Source organism: Rhinoderma darwinii, chromosome 1 (assembly GCF_050947455.1).
Source record: "Rhinoderma darwinii isolate aRhiDar2 chromosome 1, aRhiDar2.hap1, whole genome shotgun sequence".
NCBI classification, from domain to species: Eukaryota; Metazoa; Chordata; class Amphibia; order Anura; family Rhinodermatidae; genus Rhinoderma; species Rhinoderma darwinii.
This window is the reverse complement of record NC_134687.1, coordinates 381,222,680-381,236,585: the sequence shown is the minus strand read 5'-3', so window position 1 is coordinate 381,236,585 and position 13,906 is coordinate 381,222,680. Positions and strand designations below refer to the sequence as shown.

The window sequence follows — 13,906 nt, the reverse complement described above, 5'->3', positions numbered from 1 at the left end:
AACGGAGCGGACGGGCCGGAGGGAGCCGCGGCGGCAGGAGCAGGTAAGAGATTTCAATGTATGTTCGTGTTTGTGTGTGTTTACTACTGTATGTAAACCTACTACGCTGTGTGTTAGCTCAAAAAATGGCGACACACAGTGTAGGAGGTTACACCGTTCAAACCCCTCGTTTATCCCGGCACTAGCCAGGATAAAGGAGGGGGGGATGCTGAGAGCTCACTAGAGCGAGAGCTTTTAACCCAATGTTGCAATGCTGCAATTTTGGGAAATAGCTCCATCTAGTGACCAAAAATGGGTAGTATTATAAATTAGAAATAATTTATAATATTTCCTGACTCGTGAAAAAAATAAAAAAAATTTGAACAATGTTTAATCACCCACACACTAAATGTTTAATTAAAAAAAAAACAAACATGTTTTTCGGGCAACACCATGCCTTTAAGTGGTGTAGTTTCACAAATAGTGTCACTTTTGTGTGGTTTACACTGTTTTGGTCTCTCAGGGGCTTTGCAAATTCTACATGGCACTTGTAAACCATTTCATCTAAATTTGAGCTTCAAAAGCCAAATAGCACTCCTTGCCTTCTAAGCCCCGCTGTGGGTCCAAACAGCAGTTTATTACCACATATGGCGGATTTACGTAATCGGGAGAAAATGTTTTACAAATGTTGGGTGCTTTTTCTCTTTTATTCCTTCCAAAAATTAAAAATGTCTACGTTTTTTTCAGAAAAAAACAGTCGATTTTTACCTTTACAGACTAATTTCAATGAATTCAGCAAACAACTGTGGAGTTAAAATGCTAACTTTACCCCTAGAAAAATTCCTTGAGGGGTGTAGTTTCGAAAATGGGGTCACATTTGCGGGGGTTTCCACTGTTTTGGTCCCTCCAGTGCATTGCAAATGCAACACGCACTGAAAACTATTCCAGCAAAATCAGAAATCCAAAATGTGCTCCTTCGCTTCTGAGCCCTGCTGTGGGTCCAAACAGCAGTTTATTACCACATACGGGGTATTGCTATAATCGGAAGAAATTTCTTTACATATGTTGGGGTGTTTTTTCTCCTTTATTCCTTGTAAAAAAGTAAATTTTCATCTTCACATACTAATTCAAATACATTTTGCAAAAAAACTGTGGATTCAAAATGCTAAATATACCCCTAGATAAATTCCTTGAGGGGTGTAGTTTCCAATATAGGGTCACTTTTTGGGAGTCTTTACTGTTTTGGCACCACAAGACCTCTTCGAACCTGACATGGTGCCTAAAATATATTCTAAAAAAAAGGAGGCCCCAAAATCCACTAGGTGCTCCTTTGCTTCTGAGGCCTGTGTTTCAGTCCATTAGCACACTAGGGCCACATGTGGGATATTTCTAAAAACTACAGAATCTGGGCAATAAGAATTGAGTTGTGTTTCTCGGGTAAAACCTTCTGTGGTACAGAAAAAAATGTATTGCAAATGAATTTTGTCAAAAAAAAAATGTAATTTGTACATTTCACCTCTGCTTAGGGTTAAAACACTTTCTGAATGCAGTTTTGAATACTTTGAGGGATGCAGTTTTCAAAATGGGGTGATTTATGGGGATTTTCTAATATAGGAGGCCCTCAAAGCCACTTCAGATCTGAACAGGTCCCTTAAAAAATAGCCTTTTGAAATTATCTTGAAAATATGAGCAATTACAAGGCTTAGAACTTTAGCAGCAATGTCCTAGAAAAATAAAAGAATGTTTAAAAAACGATGCAAACATAAAAGTAGACATATGGGAAATGTAAACTAGTAACTATTTTGTGTTGAATTACGATCTGTTTTATAAGTAGATACATTTAAATTTAGAAAAATGCACATTTTTGCAAATTTTCTCCATATCTTAGGGTTTTTTTTACAAATAAATTTTGAATTTATCTACCAAATTTTTTCACTAACAAAGTACAATATTTAACGAGAAAATCTCAATCACTTGGATAGGTAAAAGCAAAGTTATCACCACATAAAGTGACATGTCAGATTTGAAAAATAGTCTTCGTCCTGCAGGCCAAAACAGGCTCAGTCCTGAATGGGTTAAAGTTGTGCAATGCAAAGGAAAAAATGTTGGTAAAAATCCATGCCAAAACTCGCAGGTGAAACTTGGATTTTGCTGCTTATTTTCGGAGGTTGTCCTCAGAGGAAAACTTCAACTGCACGTGATTCTATCTTTGGTGGTCATTGGTAGTAAAGGAGTTAATGGGAACATCCTTGGTGGTCTATGGAAGGGAATATTGTCCGGTAGATTACTCCCCTCCTCAGGCTCCAGCGCTGCCTGGTCCATAACTAGGCTGGCAAGAGTGAAGAGTGCAGGGATCCTGTCATACAGACATCCAAGGACTGGTGTATGGTCACCAGTACCCATATGGACAGACGGGGACAGACTGACAACGGCAACAGCCACACTATACAGCATATACACACTTATGGACTCACGTGGACTTGCCCAATTTAGATTAGTGACATCAGGGAGATACCAAGAAGCAATGTGATGAGTAATGCACAAATGTTTTCAAAACATGCCTGCCAATTTACATAGGCCATGCTCCCAAATACCGCCAACCTAGTGTGTTTGAATTACAAGTAGCACGTATAATTCCATCACGCCTCAAAGAGAATACAGACCCCAAAGTATATTTAGACTCAGGCTTGAAATAAATACAGACCACAAAATAAGTGCAGCCCCTAAAATAAATACAGACATCAAATTAGAAAGTGGGGAGAGAGATCACACAGGCTGTAGATAGGGAGGAGAGAACCCACAGCAGAGTGAGCAGGTGGAAATCACACAGGCTGTACTGTATCACAGTGAAGATACAAAGGTGAGCAAACACGGCTAAATTTGCAAGGAGAGCGGAAGATATACACACACACACACACACACACACACACACCTTTCTGATGCTTTCTGTGTGTGTTGTGTGTGTGTGTGTGTGTGTGTGTGTGTGTGTGTGTGTGTGTGTATGTGTGTATGTGTGTATGTGTGTATGTATGTTGGCACAAGACAGAGAAGATTACACATAGGCTGTAAAAGTGTCTCTAGACGGAGGAAGCAATACAGCAATGAAGCTGTGCTTATATATGACAGCTGGTGAATACAGCAGCATCCTGGACACACATCCAGCATGAAAAAGATCTTAAACTAGCAGCAGTTTGCAAACTTCATATCATGATGTCTGAAAATGAATGAAGATAGCAGCCTGAAATTTGCAACTTTAAGATTTTATTTCATGTGAAATTAAAAGGTACATCTGTCATTTGGTGACAATAGCATAAATAAGCAGTTCCTTTACCTGTATTCTGTAGACCTGTAGTCTGATAGATGTCTGATGAGCAGAGGCAGAGTATTCTACCTTTAAAGCTGGCAGAAAGCTTCTTCTCACTGGTCCTAATGCTGGCTGTAGGAATTTCATGCCGGTCAATGTGGGTGTGAGGCACACCTGGAACATTTATAAACAACAGAATAGTGTAGTTTACAGGTGAAAACACTTTTCTCCTTTACATTATCCAACAATTAATCTTTTTAGATGTATCATTTGTTAATCTTTCATTCTGAACACTCAAGCATTCTATGTATCTGGCAGGTGGATCTATCATCCACTGGTCTTAGCCAGTATTATTGGTCTGTACAGGGCTCATGTACCTGTAAATTAGCATCCAACTCAACAATTTTGTTGTCTGTAGGGGAAGATTCACTGTACTCTTTGTAGGAGGTTTCTAATGTTTCTGTCTGCTTTATGCTCAGTGGCCTCCATCTTGTCTTTTTCTTTGTCTCCCAAACTACATCAGAACTAAAATGATACCGAATAAACACAGTTAACATAGAATAAAACATCCCTGGTTTGATAAACTGTACTAAGCTCTAAATTTAGCACCATAAGGCATAAGCCACATTAAAAAATACATGAAATCCTTCTGTATACACAGATTAAGAATCAATAGGCTCCAAAGCCCCTGAATACCTAAGTAGTTTTAATAGTATATAGCTGAATACTTAATGTACCGTGTTTCACAGGAGAAAATTACCAATCTTTATGTGAACATAGATACACTGTAGCAAAACCTCAGGACAAAAAATGTGTGTGTATGATGTATTTGGCTTACAGAAGATTGCCTAGACTGGATACAATGCAATAAACCACACTAATCTAAACACAGAAAATGTGAACTTGCCTGGTGATACCAATGTAGGAGACTTCTTGCTTGGAATAATTATTTACTAAGGAAATTCCAAGGTTAGACAATGACACGGTGATCTCCTGCTCTGCAAGCTCTGCTTTTTCACTGTCATAGGTTACTTGGAAAAGGTTTTCATCTTCGGTGAACAGCACAATCCTTTGTAAACCCTCCAGGAAGGACACCAAATAGACAATGCTACTCTCCATTCTAAGATATTCAACTCTGTCCTAAAAGACACCAATATATCATTTGAGAAAATGAATTGCAAACCACATTTTGACATAAAGTACACCATTAAAGCGATCAGGCATTGATCACCTATCCTCCGGTATCCCCAATCTTAATCAAGGGACAACCCATTTTAGTACGGATAAGCCCCATGCCACCAAAAATGCGTTTACCTTTGTGGTTTTTTGGGCTGCTGTTGTCTTATCAATACTGGATTAAGAAAAAGAAAAGGGCAGAGCACCTCATAGTACAGTATGTAGCAATAGTATGTCACACTTTTCACAGCAGATAGGATTTTGCTCACCTATTTGCGTTGTGTAAAAGACACAACAACTTATAAGTCCTTTGGTATGCGTTAACATAGCAGCCGTCACAGGATCTTCGTTTGACCGCAAAGGATCATCAGTACATAAGCGGAAGAAAATTGTGAAAAAAAATATGGCTAGGCGCATCCTTCAGGAGATAAAATCAGAACTGAAGTCCGTAGTAGTCAAAATAGAGTCTTTTTAATAAGATCTCAAAAATTGCGTGTTTCGAGGCAGTATCACATCTTCATCAGACGACAGAACCTCTCCATTATCTGATGAAGAAGTGATATTGCCTTGAAATGTGCAATTTATGAGATTTTAATAAAGGCACTTAATTTTGACTAATATGGACTTGAGTTCTGGTTTTATCTCCAAAAACTTGCGCCTATCCAGTTGTTTTTCCAATTTTCTAACACAGGCTGCTTATCAGTCTGTGATGCTCTCCCCAGACAAATAGCCACCCACTTATACTTTCGGCCGCCTTCATGCAATTTTGCATCAAAGCATAACGTTTTGTAGAAAATGCATGTGGCTGAAGTCTGAGGCGCACAATACCTCCTAAAAATAAAAGTTCTGTACGTGCAGGGTTGATATATGTCACTTATGCCTATGTCTTCATGCATATATCTTCATATAATAAAAAAAAAAAAAAAAAGGAGACCAAATATCTCTGCAATCAAGATACCGGTAAACATCCAAATCATAAAGGTGACAAATGGTCTTATTAGACCCAGGGGGTGACTAGATATGTAACTGCTCATCTTCTCACACCTGTAGTAGGGAGCAAGACCCCCCCCCCCCCCCTAAATGTGACAGAGAGCACATATCCACTCTTAGTGGTAAGAGGGGGTAAGAACATGAAAAAAAGTTTCTGCATTACCTCCATGGTGTCAGTGGAGGCTGTACAGTGGGAGAGGTGACAACAACAGGTTGTGATCTTTCTTCCGGCTGTCACTTGTAGCTTTCCCCCTCCCACAGAGATACAAAATTAGGAAATAAGTTTTGATCTTGCTCCCTTACAACAAGTGCTACACCCTGATTATTGCAGCTAGAATATTGGAATGATTTACATGCTGAAATTCTGGGCTTTAATACGATACAAAGATCTTCTTAAGAGCCTGTTGACATTAGCGTAGGCTTTCCGTTCCGGGGTTCCGTCTGAAGTTTCCGTCGGGTGAACAAACCTCAGACGGAACCCCGAAACGGAAAGCCAACGCTGATGTGAACAGGCCCTTCTATATTCTATATAAAAAATGCATTATACATACAGAAGTGTCCTTCCTTAACTTATCTCTAAGGGCCTGTTCACATCAGCGTTGGCTTTCCGTTCCGGTGTTCCGTCGGAGGTTTACGTCGGGTGAACCCCGCAACGGAAAGTCAAACTGAAACCACAGCTTCTGTTTCCGTCACCATTGATATCACTGGTGATGGAAACATTGCTAATGGTTTCCGTTCGTAACCATTCCGGCAGGTTTCAGTTTTTCCGACTGAATCAATAGCGCAGTCGACTGCGCTATTGATTCCGTCATTAAAACGGAAACCTGCCGGAATGGTGACGAACGGAAACCATTAGCAATGATTCCGTCACCATTAATATCAATGGCGACAGAAACGGAAGCTATAGTTTGACTTTCCATTGCGGGGTTCACACGACAGAAACCTCCGATGGAACCCCGGAACGGAAAGCCAACGCTGATGTGACCAGGCCCTAAGGCCTCATGTCCACTTCAGTTTTTTCCTTCTGGGTGCCATCCGTTTTTTTCACTGATAGCACCCTGACCCATTTATTTCAATGGGTCCATGCACACTTCCGTTATTTTCACGGATCCGTTGCTCCGTTCCGTCAAAAGTAGAAGTAGAGCATGTCCTACTTTTGTCAGTGATTCCGTGACCGTGGGGCCCATAGAAGCTTCCGTGTGCCGTCCGTTTTGACGGATCCGTTGCCCTAGCAACGGCAAGGCGTGCCAAAGTTCACAGACTGGGACATGTGACAAGTTCAAATGAAGTTCAATACTTTCCGTTTTTTAACGGAAACACGGAAGCACAACGTCCGTTTGAAACGGAAACACGGAACAGACACTGAGTACACACAAAAACCACACGGATACCATAACGAACACACGGATCCGTGAGAAACGGTGATGGAAGTATGCATAAGGCCTAAACCCGGTATATGCGAGATGTATGGCACAAACATTTAAAGAAAAACGTATACCTCCGACGGATTCGGTCTATGGACTCTCATATTAAAAAAGTATACCTTTAATGTATACGTTTCTTTACTATATGTCTGTGATGGAATCCTCCGATAGCTGGCATCTGTCGGCCATACGTCACACATGCACTACCATGTTAAAAAAAATTGTCTTAATTTTTTTTTTTAACTTGATTACTGTGAAAGAGGTCTCTGACGAATGGCGTGTGTTGCCTAAAGACTGCCATGTTAAAAAATGGTATACGTTTAACGTATACGTTTTTTCTACTGGGTGACGCAAGATTCTATTGAATTGATATCATGACAAATTATATAACTTTACGCAATTCAAGAAAAGTTCAGGGTGGACACATCTGTACGTCCTTGGCAGTGAAATGGTTAAAGGGTTTTTCCTTCTTAACAAAAATATGCCATCATTTGCTGATCAGTCGGGGTGTGACAGCAAGTGAATAGAGCTGTTTGAGCGGGAGTGGCACTATGCATGGTTCAATTCCAAAAGAGCCATGGTGCTACACAGAATGCCATTCCCCCTTCATTCAAGCAAAGGGTCAAAGCAGTCAGACCCTACTGATCAGCAAGTGATATTATATTCTAGGGTGGGGTAAACCCAATATAACAAAGAATATTATCCTTATTATTTAGGGGATTTTGTATTATTTAATGTCTAATAAATGGAAAATTGTGCTAACCTCTATCTGAGTAACTGTCCCAGTGCTTGTCCCACATTTCCAAAACAATGCTCTTTCACTAGTGGGGTCCTCCCAAGCGAATAATGTTGCTTTTCCTGGAGGCAGATTGTCCTTCTCTCCATTAACAGAGCTAAATGTCATAAGCACCAAAAAAAAAAAAAAAAGACAAAATACTAAATCAAAAGCTTAAAAGTTTTAGTTTTCTTTAATTTAGCAACAATTTACACAAAAAAAAAGAAAGGAAAATTACTGCTTTTACCAGACATAACATCACATAAAAGGAGTACAATGTGTAAAATACTTCAACTCAATAGGTCAAGACCTTAACCTCTAATTATGAGAATATATCAAAAGTACAGATAAAACACAAATAATTAGCATAATCGGACTAAATTATTGCTGGGCAAAAAACAATCATAGCATATGACATCATACCATAATATATTACATCATACTATACATATCATACTATAACATTCTATACCATACAGTATCATATCACATCACAACATACTACATCATAGAATACCATGTATTTATATGCATACGTCACTCACCTTTGGCTGAATTCAATGATCTCTGACTTTGTATCATTGAGTAGAAGAAAAGGAGCTGACCCCGTAAGGTAGTCTGAGAAAGTGATAACAGTGGAGTAGTCTCTTGGGGTGACATCCACTAATATGCCTCCAAGCTGTCGCGTAAGAAAGAACAACTTAGAATTCCATGCTGCATATCATTTGTAAGTAGTAAGTTATATTGAAGCTATTAACTAAAGAATGTCAAAGTAAATAATGTAATAGTTTTAGAAACTGTAGAAGTGTTAGGCCCAGTTCACACCGTGTTTTTTTTTTTAATCAGTGCCAATAAGTGTCCGAAACCGCCTCCGATTGATCTCAATGGGAGGCGGAGGCGCTTTTTTTCAGTTTCAGCTTCTCGCAATAAAAAAAAAAGCGTCATGCTCTTTCCGCTTCTGACCTCCCATTGAAAATCAATGGGAGGCAGAGAAAGCATTTTTCACATGTTTTTTTTTGCCCATGGCGCTCAATGGCCATGGGCGAAAAACAATTGTGCCAAGAAATTGCAGGCAGGTCAAAATCTGCCTCAAAATTCCTGAAGGAATTTTGAGGCAGATTTTTCTGCCTGAAAAAAAATAAATCTGTGTGAACAGGGCTCTGCTCACATCTAAATCAAAGATTCTATGACAAATGCCAGAAAAAATAGCAATATTTTTTCCGGTAAAATGCTGGACACCCGATGGATACCCAATGAACCCCATGAAAATGGGGTCTGTCGGGCACCACTGGTGTCCATCATGTGACGGATCTGGTATTTCCATTATTAATAGAACAGATAACAGGAAATACGGACGGAGATGAGAACATAGCCTTTACGTAACGGGATAACCCGAATAAAAAACATCTTCATAGATTACCTTATTACCAAGATGAAGTAAAGTGCAGTTGTCTTGCTTATTAAAATGAATGTTCTTTGGCGGTATCTGACTGCCATCGACATGAACACTCAATTTATTACTGCTGTTTTCAGGCCAAAAAGGCACACACTAAGATGAAGATACAACACATTAACTTCCAGGGCACGGTACATGTGAATTACAGGGGGATTAATACATATGAAGGAACACGTATAACAGTCAAAAGATCAAATAAACGAAATTAAAAAAGGCACCAATGTAGGCCGACCACTTTAACAACAAACAATTGGGAACTGCCGTTAAATAACTTTTACAACCCTAAAAATAAAGCTCTCTGTGCAATCTTTTCTTCATGCTTTGTACGAACCTCAAAAACCAAACCAAGAACTTGTTAATTTAGTCTAGTTAAAACACATCAATCAGCTTTTTTTTTTTCTTTGCTTATATTATATTTATTTGAGGTCTCAGCCAAATGATGTCTTTTAAAGTTCCTCTACAGGGTCAGAAGGGGTGCTCGGAATGGGAAAAACCCAAAAAGTGGCATTGTGCTTTACTAGCACTGCTACATTTTCACTCTAGTGTTCCATGGGTCCCATCAGTTGGACCCCTGCCGATCAGCAAGCTATGAAATGTCCTAGAGATTTGCCATAACTAATGCCCCATGTACACACGTAATTACGGATGAAATTGCGGACACATTTATTTCTATTGGCCACAGACACCTTTCAGTATATTTACGGATGTGTGTCCGGGCCGTAAAAATGATTTGCAAAACATAGAACATTCTTGTCCAGAATTGCGTCACAGACTCACCCATAGAAGATGTGTATCCGTAGCCGTCGGATCCGTATTTGCGGACAGTAAAAATGATTACAGTCGTGTGCATGAGGCCTAAGTTCTCTAATAATCATTGTATATTAAAAAAAAAATATTCTAACTTTCTAACAATGCATGTTTCTCACCATCTCTGCCTGCATGTTTCTCACCATCTCTGCCTGCATGTTTCTCACCATCTCTGCCTGCATGTTTCTCACCATCTCTGCCTGCATGTTTCTCACCATCTCTGCCTGCATGTTTCTCACCATCTCTGCCTGCATGTTTCTCACCATCTCTGCCTGCATGTTTCTCACCATCTCTGCCTGCATGTTTCTCACCATCTCTGCCTGCATGTTTCTCACCATCTCTGCCTGCATGTTTCTCACCATCTCTGCCTGCATGTTTCTCACCATCTCTGCCTGCATGTTTCTCACCATCTCTGCCTGCATGTTTCTCACCATCTCTGCCTGCATGTTTCTCACCATCTCTGCCTGCATGTTTCTCACCATCTCTGCCTGCATGTTTCTCACCATCTCTGCCTGCATGTTTCTCACCATCTCTGCCTGCATGTTTCTCACCATCTCTGCCTGCATGTTTCTCACCATCTCTGCCTGCATGTTTCTCACCATCTCTGCCTGCATGTTTCTCACCATCTCTGCCTGCATGTTTCTCACCATCTCTGCCTGCATGTTTCTCACCATCTCTGCCTGCATGTTTCTCACCATCTCTGCCTGCATGTTTCTCACCATCTCTGCCTGCATGTTTCTCACCATCTCTGCCTGCATGTTTCTCACCATCTCTGCCTGCATGTTTCTCACCATCTCTGCCTGCATGTTTCTCACCATCTCTGCCTGCATGTTTCTCACCATCTCTGCCTGCATGTTTCTCACCATCTCTGCCTGCATGTTTCTCACCATCTCTGCCTGCATGTTTCTCACCATCTCTGCCTGCATGTTTCTCACCATCTCTGCCTGCATGTTTCTCACCATCTCTGCCTGCATGTTTCTCACCATCTCTGCCTGCATGTTTCTCACCATCTCTGCCTGCATGTTTCTCACCATCTCTGCCTGCATGTTTCGCTGTAAATGAATGGAAATAAGGCACAACAGGAACCTGTTGTGAGTGACCCCGGTGTGCTCACAAGCTGAAGTGTTTGTTACTACAGCATGTATTGGTAAAACACAGCAACAGAACAATTCAGTCTCCTGTTCTGACTCTAGATGGATAGTTTTTTATCAACCCTGATAGACAGAACAGAAGCTAAGCAAGCAGCACATGTCAGGACCCATTTTCAGCATATGAACGCGAACAGTTTTTCTATTGACTGAAGCCTAGGCCTTTTAAACTGTGATGAAATGAAACACGAAGATTATTAGAAAGTCGCATATCTTTTTATTACACAATGATTAGGATATATTTCGATAACACTAGGCAGCCCCTTAACTGCCTGGGACATAACACTTACGTCCTGGTAGCAATGAGCATTTGAAGCCACGGACGTGAGTATCTGTGACATACTGTAATATATGGCTAAGCAGTATTATTGGTGTCATTTTAAAGTCAAGAATCTTGGCAGTTTCAGTGACATTTCTTTGCATTCCTTACTGCCTCAATGTACACACATTCTGAGACATGGAGCCTTTACATCAGGCATTGTATAGTAATTTATTGTTGGGAAAAAACTATCTCCCTGCATTATAGGAGCTCAGCTAAGAAGTTAGGGATGTGTGTCGACAAGCTTGTTGACTACTTCCAAAAACAACCAGCAGAGTTGTGAATGTAGCTTTGGAGCGTAACATATGCAGTTTAACCCCTCAACGACGTATGACTGATATATATCCATCATGAGCAGGTGCTAGTTCCCGCTTCGTGACCAATAGATCAGTCACTCTAATCTACCTTCACTGTACCCACGAGCTCAGCAGCAGGAGCACGGCTGTTATACACAGCCAAGCTCCTGCTGCAACTGCCGGAAATTAAGAGCCCTCTGATTAAGAAATTAAGACCCCCAGGTCTGCCATCAGTAACTGTCGACGGAACAAAAAAAAACAACTTATGACACTTGGAATGCGACAGTGAAAAATCAAAATATAATCCTTGGTCATTAAGGCCCAAAAAGGCCTGCTCATTAAGGGGTTAAAGAAGCACACCACTTTTTTTTATTTTTTATTGCACCCTCCATTTGTACATTGGTGTTTCAATGGGGTGAAGTGCAGAAATACTTACCAATCCCCGCATCTTGTCGTTTTTCGGGTCCAGCGCTGCTCACGTGATCACATTCTGACCTGGTCTGGAGTCACTGTGCTTTTCAGAAAACCGGAAGAAAGACTCTCAATGCATTTCTATGGAGCCTTGTTCTGGTTCCCATAGGAATGCAATGAGAGCCTGAGATCCGGTTTACTCAAAAGCAGTGATTCCAGACCAGGTCAGAATGTGATAACGTGAGCGGCACTGGACCCGAAAAACGACAAGATGCGGGGATCGGTAAGTATTTCTGCACACAGCACCCCACTGAAATACCAATGTATAAATGGAGGGAGCAATAAAAAAAAATAGTGGAGTCTATGTACACCTTTAAAATCTTTTTTCTTTAAGCAGCTGTATCTCAAAAAGATTTTTTTTTTTATAAAACGTATTTAGGAATTTGCAACAATCACACTGATGCACAATTTTATTAAAGGGTAACAACTTTCAGAAAATCTCACATGACCGTGACATGCCAGAAGTTCGATTGGTGGGGGTCCGAGCACTGAGACCCCCACCGATTGCTAAAATGAAGCGGTAGAAGCGCTCGGGTGAGCCACTTGGTTTCTGATCGGCTTTTCTCAGAAAGCCGAGCAGTTGGTGTACTGGCTTAATAGAAAGTCTATGAGTCCGTACACCAACTGCTTGGCTTTCCGAGAAAATCCGATCAGAAACGAAGTGACACGGCACTTACTCGAGCGCTTCTGCTGCTTTGTTTTAGCAATCAGTGGGAATTTCAGTGCTCGGACCCCCACCCATCAAAACTTCTGACTGGTCACTATGACATGTCAGAAGATTTCTGAAAGTTTAGTTACCCTTTAAAAAACAAAACAAAAAGACACGATTTCAAAGGTGTACATAGCCTTTAAGGTTAGTACAACATAAGTAATGCAATGTTTTTATAAACTTACCCAACTTTTATCTCTATATCATATCTAAAAAATGGTGTTCAGAAGTGACCATAGTTTTTCTGATTTTAGAATTATCCTGTTAAAAATCTATTGCTAAAAGCACTCAACTTCGTTAGAGAATATTTGTTCAGTACAGGACATTGTGTGATGCACTGTTCTTTACGGTGTATTCAATACAAACCAAAAACTACAATTCCAACCAAACCCTTGGAAGTGCTTGTCAGACAGAACAGCCAGTAAATAGATGAACATATACATATACCGATACACATACAAAACGCATATCAAATAGCAACTTCACTACCCAAGTCATAATCATCAATGTCATAAGCACAGTGGTGAGAAATTAAAAAGCTGGTGAAATTGAAAACTGGAGCAGATGCCCATAACAAGCAATCATTGTGTGACTTTCATTTTCTAATGTGCCTTAGGAAAATATTAGCTGAAATCTGACTGGTTGCTCTAGGCATCTGCTCCAGCATTCCTATGCACTAGTTTTCATACATCTCCGGCAGTGTTTTTTAGGTATTTAAAAAGAAAAAGAAAAATGTAAAAAGAGAAAAAATTATAGCTAGTAGAATTTAACACAAAAACTCGACAGCAAATTACAAAAACAATTCCATTTTGGCCAGATTCACAGTTGCATTTTAGCGTCCTTATTAGGGCTCGTCCACACGTATCGGAATTGCTGTGGATTTTCCCTCCGGAATTGCAGACTCAAAATACACAGCAGAATACAGTAGCAGCAAAGAGGGTGAGATTTAACAAATCTCATCCACGAGCTACGTAAATATTCAGAGCAGAAATTGACCTGCGGTGCGTATATTTCATACCACATGTCCGTTCCTGCTGCGGAAAGTGGACTGA

The 13,906-nt window shown here is 40.3% G+C and overlaps 1 protein-coding gene across 1 annotated transcript in view; it reads right to left on the bottom strand.

Moving 5' to 3' along the window:
* VPS13A (vacuolar protein sorting 13 homolog A) overlaps window positions 1-13,906 on the bottom strand; it is a 249,923-nt gene that overhangs the window by 67,569 nt on the left and 168,448 nt on the right. Inside the window, exons 51-56 of the mRNA XM_075828295.1 lie at window positions 9,069-9,197; window positions 8,194-8,327; window positions 7,637-7,766; window positions 4,191-4,423; window positions 3,661-3,808; window positions 3,311-3,457 (exon numbers count right to left, since the gene is read on the bottom strand). Of these exons, the coding sequence (XP_075684410.1) occupies window positions 3,311-3,457; window positions 3,661-3,808; window positions 4,191-4,423; window positions 7,637-7,766; window positions 8,194-8,327; window positions 9,069-9,197 (921 nt within the window). The remainder of the gene's footprint in view (window positions 1-3,310; window positions 3,458-3,660; window positions 3,809-4,190; window positions 4,424-7,636; window positions 7,767-8,193; window positions 8,328-9,068; window positions 9,198-13,906) is intronic.